Source organism: Balaenoptera physalus, assembly GCF_965194825.1.
Source record: "Balaenoptera physalus genome assembly, chromosome: 1".
Taxonomy (NCBI): Eukaryota; Metazoa; Chordata; class Mammalia; order Artiodactyla; family Balaenopteridae; genus Balaenoptera; species Balaenoptera physalus.
In genome coordinates, this window is record NC_138882.1 from 34,832,097 (window position 1) to 34,854,631 (window position 22,535).

At 50.1% G+C, this 22,535-nt stretch overlaps 1 protein-coding gene across 6 annotated transcripts in view; it reads left to right on the plus strand.

The window, feature by feature from the left end:
• The first annotated feature begins 4,154 nt into the window (after window positions 1–4,154).
• Window positions 4,155–22,535, plus strand: part of PLEKHA6 (pleckstrin homology domain containing A6) — a 137,663-nt gene continuing 119,282 nt past the window's right edge. For 2 of the 6 annotated variants that reach the window (XM_082432445.1, XM_082432448.1), the window contains exons 1-3: window positions 4,159–4,791; window positions 10,028–10,104; window positions 13,383–13,440. In XM_082432445.1, coding sequence (XP_082288571.1) covers window positions 4,709–4,791; window positions 10,028–10,104; window positions 13,383–13,440 — 218 coding nt within the window. In that variant the 5' untranslated portion in view covers window positions 4,159–4,708. Of the gene's footprint in view, window positions 4,792–10,027; window positions 10,105–13,382; window positions 13,441–22,535 lie in introns of all 6 variants that reach the window. The other 4 variants (XM_082432446.1, XM_082432447.1, XM_082432443.1 and 1 more) reach the window with 3 other exon arrangements.

Below are 22,535 nucleotides of genomic sequence, written 5' to 3' on the forward strand. Positions count from 1 at the left end.
CCTTATCAAGTCACGACTTTAATCAAGCAACTAGTTTGTCTGGGCTCTTGCATGTTTACATAATCGTATATCTAATCCCAACAGAGAGGGCCTTGCCTTCGTTTCCTTTGTTTCTTAGTTCCTGTAAAATAATCAACAGTGGCTGGTGACCGAGCCTGCTGGTTAGCATAGCTATTAAACAGCAGCACTCAATAAAAATTACTGTTGTGGTTATTCTTTAGTAGAGCAGAGGTATCGGTTATAATCTTCTTGTAATTGTGAGTCTCTTGGCCAAATGTGTTTAAATGATAAAGCAAATGTGTTGAAATACAGCTATCTACTGATCAGGTTTTCAGGAGACCTGAGTTGTGGTCCTAACTCTCCTGCGGAATCACCACAACTCTGGGTACTTCTCCTGAGTTCTCCAATACCCTCTAGGGGGAAAGTGTGGGCTTTGACTGGATGGTCACTAAGACCATCTATTGAAAAAGAAGAGTCTGCATTCTCAAGTCACTAGAAATGCAGGTGGTTATCTCACTGGCTTTCCCAAAGAAACATTGGTTACAACAAAGAAACAGGGACACAAGACACTGTGACCTTTGTACTGGTTAGGATTTTTTCAGTTGTTAGGGTCAGAAACCCAACTCCAACTGGCTGAAGCAAATAAGTGTGTTTATTGGCACCTGCAAGTTGAAATTCCAGGGGTAGAGCCTCTTCTGGCAAGCTGGGTCCTAGGGCTCATAGGATATGAGGACCCAGTCTGTCTTCATCTTCTGACTCCACTTTCTCCTGTATTGGCTTCACTTTCAGCAAGCTTTCCCTGCATAAAGACCCCAGCAGCACCAAAATGATACCTGCCAGCTCCAAATCCAAGAGATAATGGGCTTCTTCCCAAGAATTCTGGGATCTTTTTAAAACTGAATCTCATTGGTCTGGGCTGAGTCATGTGTCCTTTCCTGAACCAATGGACCTGGGGTGGGGGTGGAGGCAGCCCATCAACCCACGTGGACGGACAGTGGCAGAAGGGTAGATGCCAAAAGGAAACTCAGGGGACTATTAAGAGAAGAACGGAGATTGAATATTGGACAAGTAAAAATAATGGACGTTTGTTTCAGTCCTCATTAACTTATGATTTTCTTATAGATACTGTGTTAATTTCCCATGTTGCTATAACAAATTACCTCAAACTGGCTGGCTTGAAACAACAAAAAATTATTTTCTCACAGTTCTGGCGTCCAGAAGACTGAAACTGAGGTGTTGACAGGGCCACACTCCCTCTGGAGGCTCTGGGGGAGAATTCCTTCTTTGCCTCTTCTAGCTTCTGGTGACTGTCGACATTCCTTGATTTGTGGTGGCATCACTTCAACCTCTGCCTCTGGGGTCACATTGCTTCCTCCTTTTCTGTCTGTCTCAAATCTCCCCCTGCCTTTCTCTTATAAGGACATGTGTCATTGAATTTAGGGCCCACCCAAATAATCCAGGATAATCTCCTCATCTCCAGATCCTTGTCTTAATTACATCCAAGTAAGGTCACATTCATGGGCTCCAGGGATTTTATATGGACAGCTTTTGGGGGGCTGTTTTTCAGCCTACCACTGGAACCAAGCCAGAAGCATAATAACATTCAAGTGACTGATTTAAGCTTTCAAAACGTATGAGAGAATCAGAATCATTTCTAAATTTTGCTGTTATATTTTATCCACATGCTTTGTTGCCTTTTAAAGAGATAAAATAAAATTTGCTGTAAGGGAGGAACAAACAACTAAATTTCTGACTTGATCGCAAAGCATGTAAGGTTTTCATTTCAACATATCACCCTCCTGCCCTCTTTCAGGTAATTGTTGAACCAATAGCTATTTTTATTTGAGTTTTCTACTCCCTTTCTGCATTGTCTTTAGTTTCTTTGCTAAAATGTCTTTATTAGCAGTATCAATCCTGATCATAATTGATAAACAAGAACTAGAATGTGAAGAGTCACTGGCGAGAATACACCACAGTTGAAAAAGTATTTTCAAACTTGATTTCTTTTCTTATTTCAAATGAGTAAAAAATCTCAACCACTCGCTTTTTTTGTGTGTGTGTAGGTAAATGTTCCAAGGAGCCCCAGGCTAGATTAGAGATAAACGAGACAAAAACCTTGTGAAGAAATCAGCAGGAGCCCTTACTCCTCAAAGAAGACAGCGGTGTAATACATGTTTTCAAAAATATGTCATTTTGTCCCCTATATCCACCCACCTTCAGCCCAAGAAGCCACCCTTACTGGTTGCTCAGGTTGGACTGGGAGTGCACTGGTTGCTGGTATTTTCCCTGGAGGCATCTTAGCGGCTATTCTGGTGGTTCAGATCCTCTGATATCACAGGGGTGGGCAGGTGGCTCTGTGCTTTATCAGAGGGATGAGGCTTACAGGTGTTTCACAAGGCTGGGGAAGGGGGTCTGGTGAGGAGTCTGACCCTTTGACCCTCCCACCCTCCCCAATTCAGGAACTACAAAGGGGCGCGGATCCTCATCTGTGCTTCTCAGGTGCAGCTCTGCCTTACTGTCCAATGCAGCTTTCTTTACTAGAAACATGTAGGATCTAAGAAGGGAGAAAAGAGTTGGGTATTATGGGGTTTTGCTCCTTTTTGCATCTGGAGAATGGACTCAACTTAAACCTGGCACCAGGAATCAGCCTGTATCTGTTGGCAGAGTGAATTTCCAGTGTTGGAGGTAGAATGATGTAATGGGAAGAGCTTTGGCCTGGACATTGGTGGGCAGATCCTTGCTCAGTGACCTGAAGCTTCCCTTCCCTTCTTCGCTCTTCTGTTTCCCATATTTAAAACAAGAACCTTGGATGAGATGTTCTCTGAGGCATCTTCTGGCTTCAGTATCTATCAGATGTATACACATTACACCTAGGTTGAGCATTTGAGTTTCCTGGGAAGGCTCACTGGTTGTTTCTTTTTCCAGAAAACTCTCCCCGCACACACCCTGATGTGCTGCTGGTTATGTTTATCAGGCCCCTAAATAGGGTCCAAAAGTACAGGACTGTGGTTAGAGTTAAGAGCCATTTCTAGTTAGGACAGTATCAGTTGTTCATCAGATATAAATTCGGTGCCCCAGGTAGGTGCTGGGGCTATAAAGATGAATCAAATGGAGTCCCCGCCCCGAGGGGCACACAGCCCAATGAAGGAGACAGGATTGCCTTACAGTATGATAAGCTCCACTACAGGGTTATTAATAAGGCTCCATGACACATAGAGGATGGACATATAAATAAATCTGCCTGGGGTGGAATCAAGAATGGCTTTCTGGAGGAGGCGACACATGGGTAGACACCAAAGGGATGAGTAGGAATTACGTAGGTAGAACAGGCGTCCAATCCCTCGAATGCCCACAGTAAGTATGTTCACTCGACAGAGACTTGCCAGCTGCCATGTGACACATTGCATCCTCTAAAGACAGGTGTCTCTCCCATTGTCTAATTATTCCCTTGGGTCTCACACATGGATTAAGACAGTATGCATCTAATTGGAACCCCAGGGGGCAGGTCCTGAGTAAGCTGGGAAAGCTGACTGGAGTCCAACTTTGATTCAGACCAGAGACAGCAGAACTGTGGGCTCCAGCAATACCGTTTTTGATCTGCTAGTATTGAATGCTTGCAACCTGTACCACAGAACACATTCCCTCCTCTCTCTCTCTGTCTCTCTCTTTCTCTCTCTCGCTCTCGCTCTCTCTTTTTTCCTTTCCTTTTTCCCTTTTCCTTTCCTTTTCTGGTGCAAATTAGGGGGAAGGGATATAAAAGCTGTTGGTTTCTGAGTGTGTTTCTAAGATCTCACTCTGATTCTACTTAGTCATGGTAGGCTTCTTGGAGGAAGTGCTCAGAAAGAAAGGTGAGGACTGGCTTGACTCATTAGTTTGACATCTTAGCAAAAATGGGCCCCTTGCGACTCACACCCGTGCACCCTTCCCTGCATCTGACCTGTGCTCCTCTACTAACCTCCCGCCAAGTAGAACCAGGTTTGATCACTTCCCCTTTTTCGGTCAGTGGCTGGACATGTCCCTTAGGTTCGTGATTCAAAGCTCTTTCAGCCAAACTGGTTCCCCCGCGCCCGGTGTCAGGACTCGGGGAGCCGCCGGGCCGCGGCTTTGAAGTCCCCTTGGAGCGGCGCTGGGCTCCGCCTTCCGCTCGCCCGGCCGGAGGTTGAGAGCGGGCTCGGAGCTGGGAGCGGGAGGCAACACCCTCGCTCGCACACGGCAACCTGCTCCCTTCGGCGAGGGATCCTCCGGCTCGCGCTCCCGCTCGCTCGGCCCCGCCAGCTGCCCGGCCGCGGGGAGCAGAGGGGACTGAACCCTCGGCGCTGCTCGTTAGCAGTCCCGGCGAGAGGAGCGGCAGAATTACTCATGCGCTAATTGCCCGACATTAAGTTAAGGAGACGGAGGGGAGCGCAGACTCCAGAGGCAGGAGGTGTCTGGGGCCGGCTCCGCCGCGCACGCCGAGCTCGTTCAGCCCGGCCAGGGTTAAGTCTTCCGCTCGCTGCTGCCCGGCTGGCGGCCAGCTGCCTTCAGCGAGAGGCCAGAGTCCCTGCCAGGCACCCGGGAGGTACGCCGCGGGCCGGGCTGGACCGCATCGGACCCCCTCCCCCATCACCGCCTGGAGGAGGAGCAGAAAGTCGGGGGTGCGCGGTAGGCCCCCGCCCCCCAGCCCGGCGTCCGGGTGGGCAGAGAGCGAGAGGGGCTGCGGGACACCGAGATGGCCGATGAGATTGACTGGCTGGACTTGCCCGGCCGGTGGACCTATGGAGTTGACCGCGGGGGGAGAGTCTTCTTCATCAAGTACGTGGGTCTCTGTCTCATCTTCTCTCCCTCTCTCTCTTTTCTTTAAAGTTGTCTGACTTGAAAGGCAGCAGGGCTGGGGGCCGGCAGGAGAGGGTCGGGGTAAGCGGTGGCTGGAACAGCAGGCATGACTAATAAGTTTATCACGATGCCTGTTTGAATGTGTCTCCCGTCTTCTCCCCAGTGGGTCAAAGTCCAGCAGAGGCTCAGCATTCCCTGCACCTAGAAAGGCAGGGCAGGGCAGGTGCAGACCTTCCCCTCTCCCCTGGTCACAGGCAGGATGGGAACCCTGAGGAGAATGACTAGAGCCGGTGCCCAGCCTGCAGTTCCTTCCTTTCGGCTTTGGCCATTGACAGGGACAGGGGTGAGTCCTTTCTTTCTTGTGTCCACTCCCCCACCATTTCCTACGGGAAGACTTGGCCTAAGGGACAACATACCAGGAGACTCTGCCTCTACCACCCGCTTCCCTGCGGTCCCTCACCCCAGGACTCAGGGTTCCCTAGATGGCAACCCCTCTCCCTCCTGCATCTTTATGGGGCTGTGGTCAAGGGGAATAAGATGCCCACAGTACATTTAGTATTCTTTAGAGAGAGGGAGGCTTTGCTGCTCTCAGTAATATATTAGCACTGTTATATTAATTTCATATACCAAAATGGCTCTGGCATAATCTCATTATAACAGAGTGGCTCCGCTGGTGCTATTTTGGCCTGCTTCTACTATAGGCTTCCTCTGCCAGGATAGAAATTTCCCGATAATATAGCAAGTCTAGAAGCACAGCATTTGAACTGTTACCCACACATGATGGGTTTTCCCTTTCTCAAGATAGCCACTCACAGAACATTAGAGCTGAAAGGAGGCTTGGATGCAACCCCCTCATGTTTCAGACGGGAAGCGAGGTCTGCAGAGATTGAGAGTACTTTTCTGAGATAAAAGCACTTGTTAATCAGAGCTCCGACCAAGCCCGGGCCCCGCTGAATTGAGTGCATTGCTTTCCCCCCTGTACCAAAGTGCCTTTGCAGGAGTGCAGGCAGCCAGTGGTTTCTTGTTGGTGTTACTGTTTCCACATTTGCTGTAGGCCTTTCTCCTGTAGTTATCATTACTGTGATCAAAATTGACGTTGTAATTATACTATCTTAGAAATTAAGTCCACTAAAGTTCTTGACCCTACGTCAGATTCTTAAATAACAGAACTTCTCCAGGATTTAAACTGGAGTCCCTTTGGTCAGTGGTTTGAGACTTTAGAATCCATAAGAATCACCCAAGGAACTTAGTTAAAAAGGCTGATTCCCAAGCCCTGCCTCCAAAGATTCTGTCCGAGTTAGAAGCTCTGGGGTGGGCCTTGGAATCTGGATTTCCACAAGCTCCTCGGGCATTCTGACGAAGTAGTTAATTTGGCTTTTCTCATCTTTCTTCTCAATCTCTTGCTTGCCTTCCAGCTTCTTTTTGTCTTTCATTCCACAGACATTTATTGAGTATCCGCTATTTGTCTGCTGCAGTGTTAGGTATTGGGATAAAAAACAATAAGATACAGGTTTTTCCTTGAAGGTGGTAGAGAGAAAGCGCAAATAAATACTTAAGAAATAATAAGATACATTCCAGAGGTATTTGCATGATGCTATAGGAACATAAGGAAGAAGGAACTAATGCTCTGAGGAGTTGAGGGGGGCCTCCCAGAGGAGGAAACATTTGAGCTGATTCTGGAGGAGAGAGACTAGAGTGAAAGGGGCCTTGAGGCAGAGGCCTGTGGGATGGAGGGCACTGGTGGTTGCCGGAGCCCAGGTTATCTAGAACACTGAGAGGTTCAGCAGAGGTGGAGGGGAGGTGGCTGGGGTGCTGCAGAAGGTGAGGCAAAACAGGTAGGAAGTGGGCACCTTCGGAGAGGCCTTGTGTGTTAGGCTAAGGCGTTCGAACTTGATCCCGTAGGTGATGGGAAACCAAAGGAGATTTTAAACAGAGGAGTGACATAGTTAGACCTGTGTTTTAGAAGGAGCTCTCTGGCAGCTGCATGGACGATGATTTGAGGGCTGAGTAGGGAGGCAAGGGGAAAAACTTGAGGTATGGAAAGCAGTTAGGAGGCAATCACCAAAGTCCAAAAGACTTGAATTAAAGCAGCGAGAATAGAGGGGAAGGGCGGGGAGACGTGGGAGAAATCTTTAGGCATAGAATTGAGAGTTTCCATTTACTCCCTGAATGTTGGGGAACGAGGGGTGAGAGGGGGAAGAGCTGAAGATAAATCTTAAAATTTTTAACTTGAGTTTGATAGAAATCAGGAGTATGGGAAGAGGAACAGACTTTAGGGAAAGTACAGGTCCAGCCGGGAAATATTGATTTTGAGGTCCCCATGGGACATTCAGGAAGTGATGTCCCACAGGCGCTGGGTGTACAGGATAGAGGTTGAAGAGAGAGGCCTGGGCTGTCTTCATGTAGAGCTGGGACCACCCCGGAGTGTGTGAGGGAGAAGACAGGAGGGTCCCCAGGCAGCACCGCATTAAAGGAAAGGATAGAGGAAGAGAGGCCAGGCTGGAGGAGACCCAGGGTGTGGAGGTGGGCAGCACCACGGCCAGGGTAGCGTGCCCCCCAGATGGCAAGGAAGAGAGATGTTAAGAAGGAAGGGATGGTCAACCGTGGAAAAGCCAAATGAGCTTAAGACTGGAAAGTGTTTACTGGATTTAGGAACTGGGGGTGTTTAATGACCGCTAGGGAAGTGGTTTCAGGGGAAGGCTGGGAACAGAAACCAGATTGCAGAGGATTGGCGAATGGGAGGCCAGGAAGTGGGGACAGTTAGAAGGAACTAGTTTCTAACAGGGATGTTTGGTCAGTAAGAAGAGGAACATGAGAAGAAAGCTAGAAGGGGGGACGGCATTAAGAGAGAGATAGAGGGTTCAGACTGGAACACACGAACAGGAGTGGGGGCTAAAGTGATGGACCCGAGAGGGAGGAGAAGTTGAAGATGCAAATCTGCGATGCACAGTAGAAAAAGGGTCTAGAAAAGACGGGAGATGATGGAGACTGTGACCCACGCAAAGGGCCTAGCCTTCAGTGGGAGAAGGCCACCTTTTCTCCAATGTAGAGACAAGCATTAAAGGATTGGTGGAAATATGGATAAGTTTGAGGGGGAGGTTGAGTGTATTGGGTAGAAACCTGCCTAATGGTTTCTATTTCTCTTGAGTTAAGAGATGAGATTATCCATTGAGAATGGGTGAGGGGGGGGGAGGAGAGGCAGGCTTGGGACTTGAGGTTGGTGGGAAAGCCTTAGAACACTTGGCAAATGGCAACTGATTGGGGCCCCTGAAGAAGATTATAGCTGGTGGATTTGCAATGACCCCAGTCCTCCCGGTTCCACAATTTCCCCACCAGCCCAAAGCTAGAGTGGAGATGGTCTGTGACTGTATTGTTTTTCACCAGGGGCTGACGACTGGAGGGTGGGGGAAGGTTGGGGGAGAGGAAGTTGAGGGAATGGTGGGTTGTGCCCACCTCTGTGACCCTGTGATTGTCGGTGATGTCCAGGCGGGGTGGAGATAGATGTGAAGTCTGAAGGAGCCGATAGTGTGAGAGGAAGAAGGGGTCAGGGCCAGAAATCTCAGGGCAGCTGAAGAGGAGGTATAAGGAGGTGCCCCCTTCCTTGGCTCCCTCTTCCCCTGCCTCCCAGGACCAAAGCCCAGACCACAGGTCATCTCCAGTGGTGCACATGGCTCCAGAGCCCTGTGACTTTGTTTATTCTCTCTTCATCAGAGGGGTGGGTCATCTGGGAGCGCTCTTCCTGCAGCAGGTGTTCAAACTCAGAGGAAAATTAGTGGAGTCAAGGGAAAAGAAAGCATAAATCCACACAAAGACTTGGACCCGAGTGTTCAAAGCAGCTTTATTTGTAATGGCCCAAACTGAAAACAACCCAAATGTCCATCAGCAGGTGAGGGGATGAGCACATGTGGTATATCCTGCAAGGGAATGAACTACTGACATGTGCTAGCACACGGAAGAAAGAAAAGAAGGAAAGGAGTCAGACAAAGAAGCCTAGTTTGTATGATTCCACGTATATGAACCTCTAAGAACTCTAGAAAATGCAAACAAATCTATAGTAACAGGAAACAGATCAGTTGCTGCCGGGGGGTGGGGGAGGATAGGAGCCGGCAGGGTAGGAGACAGGAATTACAAAGGAGCACAAAGAAAATCTGGAGGGTTCACATCTTGATTTTGGTGATAGTTTCACAGGTGTACAACTATGATGTCAAAACTTATTAAATTGTACACTTTAAATATGTGCAGTTTAGTGTATATCTTACTTTAGTAGAAATTTAGTGGCACCCTTCTTAGTGGAGTTTATTATATTAATTAAGGTATTAATTATTGAGTGGAGTCCTGTCCTGGACTCCAAGGCCCCAGCCTAAAGCCTGAGTGATACAGGTGATCTGGGAGTCCTCTCCTCCACATACATCTGGCTCAGGAAATATTTGTGTCCTTGGTTGGTGGGAAAGGTCAATGGACTCATCTGCCATGGCATCTAGAGCCCAGAGGATCTGCACTGCTGGGGAGCCCACCTTGCTGGGAGTGAGATGTTAAAAAGAGCTTGGTTTTTAAGGGGGGCACATCTAGGTCTGAATCCTGGCTTCATCACTTATTGATTGTATGAATTTGGGCAAATTACTTAACCTCTCTGAACCTCAGATTCATAATCTGTAATATTCCTAATGTGAGGGACCATTGTGAATGATGGTATACAGCCCTGCAGACACTCAGGGACTGTCAATTCACCCAGCCTCCTCTTCTCTTATCCATTGAGAAGCTGCCAGTTAAGGACCTTCCGTGTACGTCCCACATGGCTTCACCATTCACCTTTAATGTCACCTCCTTCTTGAAGCCTTCATGCTGTTCCCCTTCCTTAACTCCTGTACTCCATCCAGGGAGTACTCCCTTCTCTGATGGTGAAATGCTCTCTCTGCATAGCTATAGTAGGGATTGTATAGCTCCTATCACATCATATTCCAAATATCTTTTTACATGTCTGTTTCCCCAGTGAGTTAGATGTTCTTTGAGGTCAGGGATCCAGGATTATACATCTCTGAATCCCCAGAGTCTGCTCAGTAAATGCTCTGTGAATGCGAGTGAATGAAGGCAGCCTGGGTGCCCCCATGTCAGGTGTCTGGGATCGGACAGTCAGTACTGATGTGAATGTGGAGATGGGTGTCCTCCTCAGGGAAGCCTCTTTTGTATCTGACATGTTCTTTCTGGTCTTCTCTAGTGATGAGGAAAAGTCAACCAGCTGGGTGCACCCTGGTACAGAATCACCCATCCAGAGCGGACACTCCTCCAGCCCAGGTAAGGATCTCATCTGTCCCTGCCTTTGCAATCCATGAGGAGCAATGGCTTGAGGTGGCTGTGGGAACCCCCTACCCTGACTTTGCTTCTGACTTTTCCTTTCTCCATGGACAGACTCAGCTGAGCATTTGACCCACCACGTGGGGGATTTTGCAGGAGGGTTGATGCTCACCTTGAGGTCTTTGCAAACTTCCAGCCCCATGACTAGTATCTGGGACTGACCTTTGAGGAGAAAGAGTTTACTCCTCTCTCATCCACCTGCCCATTCAGAAAATCCCTTCCATCCTGAGAGCTCGCGAACTGGGCAGAACCCTAGCCCCCAGTGCGGTACCATAGAACTTTATGCCATGATGGAAATGTTCTCTTTCTGTGCTGCCCAGTACAGTCGCCATGAGCCACATGGGGTTACTGAGCAATTTAAATGTGATTAGTGTGACCTAGGAACTGAATTTTTTATTTAAATTAAATTAACTTTAAATAATCCCACATGACTAGCAGGGACTGCTTCACATTGAGGGGAACATGAAAGAAAAGGGGACAGGGCCAACATTGATTGCTTACTATGAAGAAGACTCCATTACTAGCCTTCAGGGACCTCCCAGCCTAGTGGGGAAGATAGGACCCCTCCAGGCAAAGATGATTTCATTCTAAATTGAAGAGGTGGAGACACCAAGAGTCAGAAGGCCTGGGGTACTTCAAGTGAACAATCCATCCTCCTCTTCGGGATGCCACTATAGACCAATAAGGGGAGGGGTGGGAGCGACAGCGTTGGAAACCCCCTACCCCTCTGGCTTTCCAGCCCTTCACCCAACCACACAGAGTCCTGGTCACTCATGGACACGCTGGGTCAAGGTGTTGACTTGCCCAGAGCCTACTTTCTTTTAGATTCGGAACTAGAATCATTGTGGTTCTAGAGCCAGAAGGGACTTCAGGGATCATGGAGTCTGACTCCTTCATTTTAAAGGTAGGGAAATGGAAGAGCAGAGAGCAAGTGCCTGGCTCAAGGCCACTCAGTTAATAAGCAAAGCAGCGTTGGGGTTAAATGCGTAAGTTCTAGAGACAGAGAGACCTGAGCTCAAATCTTGGCTCAACTTTCTATTAGTGTGGTCTTGAGCAAGTGGTTTAACTCTGGGACTCAGCTTATTAATCCGTAAAATGGGGATAGGATTATGAATCTCAAAAGGTTGTAGCACAGATTAGGCAACAGAGTCACTGTCAACAGTGGTGACTGCTATTGTTATTGTCACTATTGTATTTTTGACTTGAAGTAAATTCCTGACCCCAGGGCTGGGGCTGTTTTCTTCTTCTGGGTTGGTGTTGGCTGTTTGCAGTTTGAGTGCTTCCAGCTCACCATGACCCTAGGTAAGGCTAGAGGATGCATGCAAGTCTGTGAGTCAATTCTTTCATTTTTGCCTGCAGCTAACTGGTTGTCCAAGGCTGGGAAGGGGTTAAGATGCCCCTGAAGCTTGCTGGGAGGGCAGCTGCCTTAGCGGGCACTCCGCCTGGACAGGAATATAAGCACTCTTGGTGTTGCCCGGGCAGAGAGGGCAGTGTGGAGGGAAGTTGCTGGAAATGGCAGGGGACATAATCCACGCTGGCCTCTTTCCCAGGCACATCACACTGGCAGGATTATTTATGGTTCTGACCCAGTGGGGATCCCTCTATTTGGGGAGGCTGCCAACCCACGCCCTTCTGAATGGGAGCATCCTCGCACAGGGACAGAGGGGAACAAGTAGCATTTATGGGGCAGCACAGAGGAAAGAATGTGAGCTTTGGAGGCAGCAGACCAGACTCACATCCTGGCCCAGACACTTCCTGTGTGACCTTAAGCAAGTTGATTGACCTCTCTGGGTCTCAGTTTCCTCATCTGTAAAAATGTTTGGGCTGACGCCTATTGTATAATGTTGCTGTGCAGATTAAATATGCTAGTAGTGGTGAAATGTGTACCTTAGAGGAAGGAAGCTCTCACTAAGTGACAGCTGGTGTTATGATTTCTATGGACCAAGTCCTGAGAGGGAGGTGGGCCCGCTGGCTGCCCTGCTGCATTGAAGCAGCAGCAAGTATGGAAATACATACCCTTGATACATAGGGGTGAGTGAAATGAGTTAACAAAAACTGAGCCACCACTCTGTAGAGCCCAAGCCCTGCTTTCCAGCAGCTTGTACCCTAAGGCAGCTGATAACATGGCAGGAGAGATTCAGACCAGCAGTGAATAGCCGTATTTTATAAAACCTCGTACACAAGGTAAACTTTTGAACTGATCAGAAAAGTGACAGTGATTGTTGAGAGAATCCGCACCTGTTTTGTAATGTGTCAGCCACAGGGCTTTTGCACCCCCAAAGGAACGATCTCTACCAGTACCCTGCCTGTCCCCACCTCTGACACTGGATTCTCTCGGGTTTCTCAGAAGACCCCTCCTCCTCTCCCTCGGGTTTGCCAGGGAGGCAGGACTCTGCCAGGGTGGCTGTCTTGGGAGGGTGGGCAGAGGTGGAGGCTAACAGCGTGCTCTTTGGAGAAGGAGGGGCTGTGTCTCTCTGGAGCTGTCCAGCAGGGGCTGCGCCCACCTGGAGGACTGCCTAGGCGCTTCCGAGCCAAGGTCAGATTCTTTGGCTACTCAGTCCTCTCTTGTTTTGCAAGTCAGTGATTCTCCATTCTGAGCATTTTCATGGATAAATTTTTTCGGAGGTAGTATTAAGAAAAATATTTTTAAAGTCTCTTCATTTTTTCTGGGACTGATTTTCTGGTCCTTGGTGTCTTGTCCAGAAGCAGCAGAATCTGGAGGTAATAACACTGGTCTGGGATTTGAAGACTCTAGTCCTGGTCTAATCTTGGGTGCTAATTATCCATAAGGTCTGGGGCAAGTGACCCACCCTTGGCTCCAGCTTCCGTTTCTGTGACATTAGCAGGGGTGATCCTGAGGACCCTTCCAGGGCAATCATCTATGCATTCACTGCTATATCCCTGGGGGCCAGCACAGGGCCTGGCACAGAGTAGATGCTCAATAAAAGTTTGTTGAATAAATGAGCAAAGCCTGCAAAGCAGTGATCTCTTTGGTCACTTTACTGCTCATTGATGGGGGATGTCTCCTCCACTGCCATCTTTCTTACTTGCTGGAAACACAGATTGATAGAAACAGTGGACGGAAAAGGATGAAATTGTTGGTTTGAACACTGCTGGCTTATCTATGAATTTTCCTAGTTCTCCTGGCCCCCATCCTTCCAGAGTGCAGATTGGGCTTGTGGAAGAGAGGGTGATTTTGTGATCTTGCTTCCTCACAGGTTTGCCCAAGGGCTGGGAGATGGATTCCACCCAGGAAGGAGCTGTGTATTTCATCAAGTGAGTAAAATGGAGTTTCTTTCTGGTCTTGCTGTTGGTTCTACTTTTGTCCTTGTACCTGATGCCTCCTTGGGCAGGGAGATAGTTAAAGGGTCTTGCTGGAGGCCTTGCTGGGGTCTGTGAATGGCCAGGAGATGTCAAAGCTTCCAAGTGAGCACTGCAGATAAAGCCCAGGGTGTGTGTGTGTGTGTGTGTGTGTGTGTGTGTGTGTGTGTGTGTGTGTGTGTATGTTCGTCCAAGAGAGCCAGTGTCAGTCATGGGAATTTTTCTGAGATGGGGTGGGGTGGGGAGGGGTGAGTGGAGCTCTGGGCTGGGCAATGTGGGTGGGAGGGACAGAGTAGAAGAAAGAGGCTGTTCTAGACACTCAGGACAAAAGTTTAGAGGAAGGAGATGAAGCACGGTGTGTCATGAGAGGTGGGAAGTGGAACTGGTTGGAGGGAAGGTGTGAGCCAGGCAGGTCAGGTGGTGGCAAGGTGGACAACGTCACTCTTGCCCTCCTGGATGGGGGCATTTGCCATCCTGGGGGTGGCGGGTGTGTGTCTGGGCTCTGTGTTCCCCTCGGGGTTTGGTCAGAGCCCTCTGTTGGCTGGGGTAGCTCGTGTTCTCAGCAACTTAAGGTGCACCTGGGAAAGCTGCCTGGATGTAACCGTGGAAGCAGAAGGCAGCTCTTTGGGCTGGGGTGCTCCACATCTACCCAGCTGGACTTATTTCCCTCTGCCTTGGCCTGGGTCTCTCCACCCTCCAACCGGGCTGGGTCCTGGCTTTGTTCCCACGGGTGAGGCAGGCGTGCTCAGGCCTGCAGGGCTGGTGGAGAGCAGCTGCACAAACACTGGGGCCGGCAGAGGGAGCCCTCACCCAGCCAGCGAGGGAGAACCTCCTTCCCGCCCTCCCTTCCTCCTCGCCTTCCTTGTCTGTGCTATGAGAGGTCCTCTTTCCATCTCCCACCTCAAGACCAGTCAGCACTTACATCACCTCGGCTGTTAACCATATTCTTAAACAAAAACAACAACAAAAAATGGACAAATTATCCATTTTGGAAGTTGTTTTGATATGACATGGCTCTTATAGCCTGGGCTTTTCCTGAAATTGAGCCAACTCCTTGCTTCAGTTAAGACTTACTTCTTTTCTCCTTGAAGATACCACCTTAGTATTCCTTTATGTATGCCTGGTTCTTGAGATCATTTATGAAGCACTTTCTTATTTATTTATTTATTTATTTATTTATTTATTTATTTATTTATGGCTGTGTTAGGTCTTTGTTGCTGCGTGCGGGCTTTCTCTAGCTGTGGTGAGCGGGGGCTACAGTTCGTTGCAGTACACGGGCTTCTCATTGTGGTGGCTTCTCTTGTTGCAGAGCACGGGCTCTAGGCGCGTGAGCTTCAGTAATTGTGGTTCAGTAGTTGTGGCACGCGGGCTTCAGTAGTTGTGGCTCGCAGGCTCTAGAGCTCAGGCTCAGTAGTTGTGGCGCATGGGCTTAGTTGCTCCGCGACATGTGGGATCTTCCTGGACCAGGGCTCAAACCCGTGTCCCCTGCATTGGCAGGCGGATTTTTAACCACTGCGCCACCGGGGAAGTCCCTTATGAAGCACTTGCACATGTATTTTTTTTTTGGCTGCATGTCATGCAGGATCTTAATTCCCCGACCAGGGATGGAACCCATGCCCCCTGCAATGGAAGCACGGAGTCTTAACCACTGGACTGCCAGGAAGTCCTGAACTTTCACATGTATTACCTCATCTCATCAGTCTTTAAAAACTACTATGGTCTGGCCTTGCTCCCCTCACTGCCCTCATCTCCCACAACTGGGCAGCTGTGCTGACTTTCATCTTTCTTCTCCATCAGGCCAAACTCACTTTTACCTCAGGACCTTTGCATTTGCTGTTCCCTCTGCCTGGGTGCACTCTCCTCCTATTTTGTACATCTGGCTCCTACTTAACATTGAGCTCGTGTCATCTTCTCAGTGGACCTTTCCTGATGAGCCTTCTGAAGTTCCCTCCTGCTCCTCCTTAGTCCCCCTTATTTTTCTTCATAGCACCTACCGCTACCTGAAAGTTTTTGTTTATGTATTCCTTTACTTATTTAATTGTTGGTGTCCCCCACTGCTGTGTCAGCCCTGAGAGCAGATTCTGGCTATTTTGTGTTCTACTCTGTCCTGGAACCTTTCTGGCACAAGATAGGAACCCAATATTTGGTGCAATGAATGAATAAATGAAAAATGTTGGGAGATAAACAATAGAGGCATAATTAATTCCTCTCTACCAGCCCAGAGCATTCTCCTCAGCACCCCCAATTCACCCTTTCCAGTCCTGAACTCATTGCCTTCCCATCACCAACACCGGTTCCATCTTTGTCAGAAGTGCCACCAAAGCAGAACCTTCAGGCCCCTCCCCCATAGGTCCTGTCAATTTTCCTCCTAAATATCTCTCAACCCACCCACTTCTCATCATCCCCATGGCCACCACCCAAGTTCATGGCCACCACCCAAGTTCATGCCCACATGGGCTCTCACCTGGCTCATTCTGCAGCTTTCCAACTCATCTTCCTGCCTCCAGGCCATACTGCTTGCAAGAGTGCTTTTTTCTTTCTTTTTCTCTCTCTTTCTTTCTTTCTCTTTCTTTTTCTCTCGCTCTTTATTTCTCTCTCTCTCCTCTCTCCCCCGCCCCCCATCTCCCTCTCTCTCTCTCTCTCTCTCTCTCTTTCTTTCTTTCATTTTGGCTGCACCAGGTGTTAGTTTCGGCATGCAAGAGGGATCTAGTTCCCTGACCAGGGATGAAACCCAGGCACCCTGCATCGGGAGCGCGAAGTCTTACCCACTGGACCACCAGGGAAATTCCAAGAGTGCTTTTTTCTACAATGCAAATTTGGTCATATCATTCTCCTTTAGACACCTTTCATGCTTCCCATCAGTTATAGGATAAAATCTAAATTCCTTACTCAGGCATTTGAAAGGGCTTTGTAATCTGGCTCCGGCCCCCCTTCTCCAGCCTCCCTTGACACCCCATTTTGATAGACTAAATCGCTTGTGGTTCCCTTAACACACACCTCCATTCCATGCCCCCAGCCTTTCTTAGTGGAATCCCTCCTCTAATATGGCTTGTGTCCACCTGTGAACACTTGCTCTTCCTTCAAGGCTCTGCTCATTGTGTCACTTGTTCAGGAGAGCCCACCTGTATTGTAATTGTTTGTTTACACATGTGTCATTTTCCCTAGATCAGTGGTTCACAAACTTAAGTGTGCATCAAAATCACCTGGAGGGCTTGTCAAAACAGATTGCTTGGCCTCAGCCATAGAGTTTCTGATTCAGAGGGTCTGAGACTTTGCATCTCTAACAGGTTCCCAGGTTACGCTGCTGCTGCTGCTCTGGGGACCACACTTTGAGAACTACTGGTCTAGAATGAAAACTCATCAAGGGCAGAGGTGACATAAGGTAGCTGTTAGGTCTGGAAACATAGACAGTATGACTTCATTTTGTATTGTGATGAAATGTCAGCTATCCTATCATACATTCGCATCATTCCCAGATTTGGTGGCCACTCTGTACACCAGGAGCAGCTGTGGCCACTCTCAGAGCTGAGTGCTTTACTACATTTACAACTCATTCAATCCTCGAACGGCTTTATGAGGGAGGTACTGTCATCTCTAACTGTTTGAGAAAGTAAGGAAAAAACCGAAACTGAGTAAATACTTGTTCAATGTCATGAAGCTTATAGAAAGCAAAGCTGGGATTCAGCCTCACGTCTGCCTGATTTCATAGGCTGGGCTCTTAGCATAATGCCACAGCTGCATCCAGCATCCTCGGTGCCTTGCTTGGACAAGGGGGGGCATCAATAACCCCTGACTGAATGAGTGAGTGAGTGAATGAATGAATGATTCTGGCCCACTCTCCTTATTTTCACAGTTCCCTGTACAATCAATTCCTTACAAAGGTTTATGACATTCGGTTGGTGGGTGAGTTAGAAACTGAGGACCTCAGACATGGATCCCAAGAGGTAATAATAAAAGTCAGATATATAACTTGGGAAGCTGGTTTTCTCCTTCTTCTTCTTCTCCTTCTCCTTCTCCTCCTTCTCCTTTTCCTTCTCCTCCTTCTCCTTCTCCTTCTTGTGTGGTTGAGTCAAATTTCAATGAGCAAATACTGATATTTGCCTGGGATCAGACAAGTATGATGATTGTGTGTCGATAAACTCTTTCCTTCATAGTGCTTGGGAGGTGATTCTCATGTTTCCACAACTGATGTCATTGCTCAAGCCTGCCTGCAGTTTTAAAGGGGTCCTTTACCAGAAAGGGTGGTGCAGGAAGAAGAGAAAAAGCAAAGGGTTAAAATGTGGGTAAAACCCATTGCAAGCCTGTATGCATGTACCACATATGTCCACTAGAGGACACCAAAGCACACATGACTGGCCCCACTAAGGCCTCTGAAGGGTCGGCTCAGTGGTGACTCCTCAGGCTGATTGGGTGGGTCCTTCCAGAGCCGATAGGGCCATCTTGACCATCCTCTGCCACATCTCAACCACTGTGGGTCTGGTAGACTTCTTTCTGATGCTTAAAGATCTGGCTATGTAACACCCATCCCTGATTTTCTCTGGCCCCTGACTCCTTCCCCTGCTTCCTGCTAAAGCAGCCAGCTATGGAGCTTGCCAATTCTGTCTCCAAGAGTGCGTTTCTCTTCAGTTGGCAAAGAGAGTGATAAGGCAGGGACGCTTTCTGCAGAACCACACCCCTGATAACCCTTGCTCCCAATCTGGGCCCCACTGCTCCGCCCCACTGGTACGGTGCCCCCATGGGCCATGCCAGCCTGGCCTGGCACCTCCTCCATCTCAGGGAGTCCCACCCCGCCGCTGTCACTTCCTTGTTCTTGTCTGAATACTTCCTCCAAGAAGGGGCCAGAATGGGTTCTCTGCACCTGTGCCTCCGCTCAGTCGGGAGTGGCTCAGCGCTTTGCCAGGGTCTGTGGGGGGTAGGCGTGCAGGAGCCCAGGGCTCTGCCCCCAGGACTCGAGGGCTGGGTCACCGTGAGTCATCAATATAGACCCCAACCCGTAGGACCCGAAAGGAGGCAGTGTCCCAGGAAGTACGGTGGAGCTTCAAGAGCTGTCCTGTTGTCTCCAAAGGGCAGACAAGACAAAGGAGAGAGGTCCCAGGGCAGTAAATCTGCTAATTAGTGACCCGACTGGCTCTGCTTTCAGAAAGGCAAATAATACCCCAGAACAGTAAAGCATGAGACAGATGAAGAGAAAGGTGGTGCATGGTATGTGGCTCAGGGCAGAGAAGCCCCATTTGCAGATGAGGAAAACTGAGGCTCAACAGTCAGGTAGCTTGTTCAAACTCCCTCAGCTGGTAGGGGATGGAGCTAGGGCTCAAACTCAGGTAGGTCCTGAAAGATAACTCATCATATGGGGCTCCTTTTTCTGCTCCCCAACTGGTACCTTCTTGCAGGAAGAGAGCCATCTGGACGTGGCCAGTGAGGAAAGGGCAGGGCATATTTGAGGGGTAATGAATCAATCAATTTAGTGGCCACCAAGACTGTGTGGTGAGGGGTGGCGATGACACTTGAAAGCAGGGCGGACCCGACCCGAGTGTTTAGAGACTGTGAATCCCTGACTGAGAGTTTTACACTTTCTTTTCCAAGTGCTGGAGGCCATGGATTCCAGAGCAGAGAATGGGCAGAGTCATAGAGGCACTTTCTTTGGAATATTCTCCCTCACACCCCCTCCTCACACCCTCCCCACCTGAGTCTCTCAGATAAGTCTTGCTTCTCCTCTGCTGGGTTAACAGAAAGAGAATTTAGATTTGGCGAAGGTAAACTATTTTCTCAGCTTCACCTCACCCATCCTTGTTGGACCTCTAAGACTCTCCTGCTGCAGCATCTCCCCCACCTCGCTCCCCAAAGCGAAGGCTCTGCTCCCACAGCCATCTTCCCTTGGCCTCTCATGCCCCCACAGCCACCAGCTCTCCCAGAAGCATCAACACTTCTGGCTCTGGCCTCTCGGAGGATCCAAGGGACTTGTCTTCAGCCCTTGCCCTCTGTCTGCCAGAGAGAAAACCCTCCCCGTAGGCCCGTCTGTCTGTCTCCTGCCCTTTCCAGCTGTCTGAAGATTTTGTGGGATGGAGGCTGGGGTCCTTGTCCCCTTTCCCACCTTCTCTGTCCCCTCCTGGATGCTGTACTCTCTTGCCCCAGCCTTACTTCACTCCATTGGCTCTTCGAGGCCAGAGATCCCCCAGAGCCCCATATCTTTGTCTGGCTGGGAGCCAGCTCTCCCCCGGCCTGTACTGGGCAGCCTTGCCAAGTCCTGGAGAGCTGGGGCAGGTGGGTTAGGCTTAATCGGTGCTGCCTGCACTGGGCCTGGCTCCAGGACTTCTCTGCCCCTTCAGCTGGGTTGAACTCAGCATCTCAGCGTGGTGGGGTGTGACCTAGGGATCCCCCTCCCCACTACAGCTGCAGGCAATTGCATGCTACTCTAACCTGGGATCCCCAGCTCCAGCCTGGCCTGCTCTAGGGTGGGAAGGATGGTCATTCCAGTAGCTCTCTCTGGGGTGTGTGGGAGAGGGGTGTAGATCAGATCCCCTTAACACTCCCCTTCCCTCTCTCCTCCTGGACCCTGGGAGGAACTCTGTGCTCCTGCACCTTTCATAGTACATTCTTTTTAAAGATAAAGGCTTCAGTTGGTGAAAATGATGCTTACACTCAGATCACATTAAAAGAGACCCAGGGAGAAGGGAAATAGTTGTATTTAAGTGAAGAGAGGCTTATTTTTTAAAAATCAAGTTCATTCAAATAAACATTCAGGAAAGATCTAATAATCAGGTGGGTGGGTGCTGGCAGCTGCCCTTATCTAGCCCCTGCTTACTGAAATATTTCTTTGTTCAGAAGTGACCCCAGGAACTCACTGGGGTCTCCAGCTTCTGGGTCTCAGGGGCAGGTAGGACTGAGACCCGGTGAGCCTGCCTGGAAGCTCCCGTGGGAATACTCCATTTTCTTTCCATCTTTCTGATCCTGGCTGTGAAACTCAGTGTTTCTCCTGCACTTAGTTATTGTCACAGAGAATCTTTCCAGTATCCACAGAAATGTGAAGAGAAGGAAACTGAGGCAGAGAGCGAGAGGGGGCAGGGGGAAGGGAGAGAAGAAGGGAGAGAAAGAGATCTCTGAATGGCATGGGCTTTCCTACAGCAGAAACAGGGCTGAAATCCTATTATCTGAAGCCCTCCTTTCTGCCTCTGACCCTCAATAATGCAAAACACAGGTACCCCCAGCATCCTTGCCCAAGGTCATTGGAGACCAATTTGGGCTGAGGACCTAGAAGGTCCTGACATCTTGTAACAGACTCCAGTCAGCTTCAAACATGATTTCTTTAAATTCGCTGTGTGGGGTGGGGGGATGTGAGGGCACTAGGCCTCTGGCCAAGGCCTCCTGACACCCAGAGACGTGCCCATCTCTTGGGCAGACAGCCATGGAGACAAAAGACAACCACAGGCAGGCCTGGTGAGGCCCCAGATGCCAGCCCCCTGGGCAACTTCTGGCTCCCTGCGCTCTGGTGGGAGGACTGCAAAATGCAGCTTACACAGACGGTGGCCCAGATCCCCTTTGGGGGGCAGCCTCGTCGCAGTGGTGGAAGGCCGGGAAGGCTGTGCTGAGGTTCTCTGTTCTCACTCAGGCAGGCAGCATGGGTGGTTAACAGCTTGTCGCTGGTGTGGATGGAGTTAAAGCTTTCTGGGGACTATTTACTCCTGATCCTAAGTGACAGCTCGGGGAGGGAGAGTCACGTGGCCCTGAAATCCCCTCGGGAGACGATGGAGCATGCCCAGCTGCTTCTGCCTGGGAAAGACACTGGATTCTGCAGTCACCATAACAGCATCCTCTCCCTGCGCCAGGGACCTGCCAGCTGGAGAGATGACTGATTAGACCACATCAGATCCGAGCCCTGCTGCTCAGAAGGGGGCCCCAGGGGTGGGGAGGAGGACCCCAGCCGGCCTGAGCTGAGGGGAGGGGCGCCTGAGGGCTCGGAGAGTTGCAGCTTTTCAGCGCGGGGCTCACACCTCAGAAGCCGGTGAGTCTGTCTTGATGCACCATATAGATGAGGTGGGAGGAGGAAGGCTGGGCTCTGGTCAGGGCTGGCAGCCCGCCCGCCGCCGTGTGAGTCTGGGCTGCTGGCACTGCGGAGCCACTGCCTTCCGCATCCCTCATTCTTGGCAGTGATACTTAGGGATCATGGATGCTGAGAATGTTAACTATAGCCCTCTCTGTGCCCCCACCCCCACCTCCAGAACCCCCAGTGAGGGATAATGTTGTCTGAATTTATCACATTTGAACCGCATCTCCTGAGTGAGGCCAGCTTTGGGGCTGCCAGCTTCCTAGGGTTCAGCTGGGGCCCCCAGCCTGGCTAGAGCAAAGAGGCCAGCCCCACCCTGCTTCTAATCTTGCCAGAACAGTGAGTTTAAGGCCAGCAGGAAGGAGAGATGGGGGTGTGGTCTGGGGGTCAGGCTCAGGTCAGCCCCAGGGACCCACCTCCTCAGTGTGGGAGGGGTCAGGGTGTGTCTTTTATGGGTCAGAGGTTGGGGCTTGGGGCTGCTGAGGCTCTTGAATTCCTAGGAGGTGTCTGACCTCTGTGGTCTCGGGTTTAGCCGGGAGCACCTGAGGAGCTGGAGCCGGATATGTGAGCATGGGGGGATGGGGGCATGGGTTTATAACGGTAGGGCCGGGCGGCAGCTAGCAGAGCCTAGGGCTTATTGTGTGAGGCTCTGGGCAAAGGTTGAGGAAGTGGCAGGGCGGGGTGTTGAGAGGTAGAGTGGGGGCGCTGAGGGGGAGAGTTAGACGGGAACGGTGGAGGGAGAAGAAGGGAGGAGAGGCTATAGGCACCTCCATAGGGGAGATGCTCCTTGCAACCACAGGCAAGCGCGGAAGGGAAGAGAGGGGGCTGGAACCTGGGAGGGTCAGGGATGGGAGAGCCAGGAACGAGGGAGCCAGCCCTAGGGCGCAGGGCTGGGGTGGTCTGAGCGACTGGGGGGAAGGTGGTGGGACGAGGATGGACTCAGAGTCAAAGGGGGTCACGGCCTTCAAGGCTTGGCAGCACCTCCCCAATCCCTATAGGCCCCTGGCCC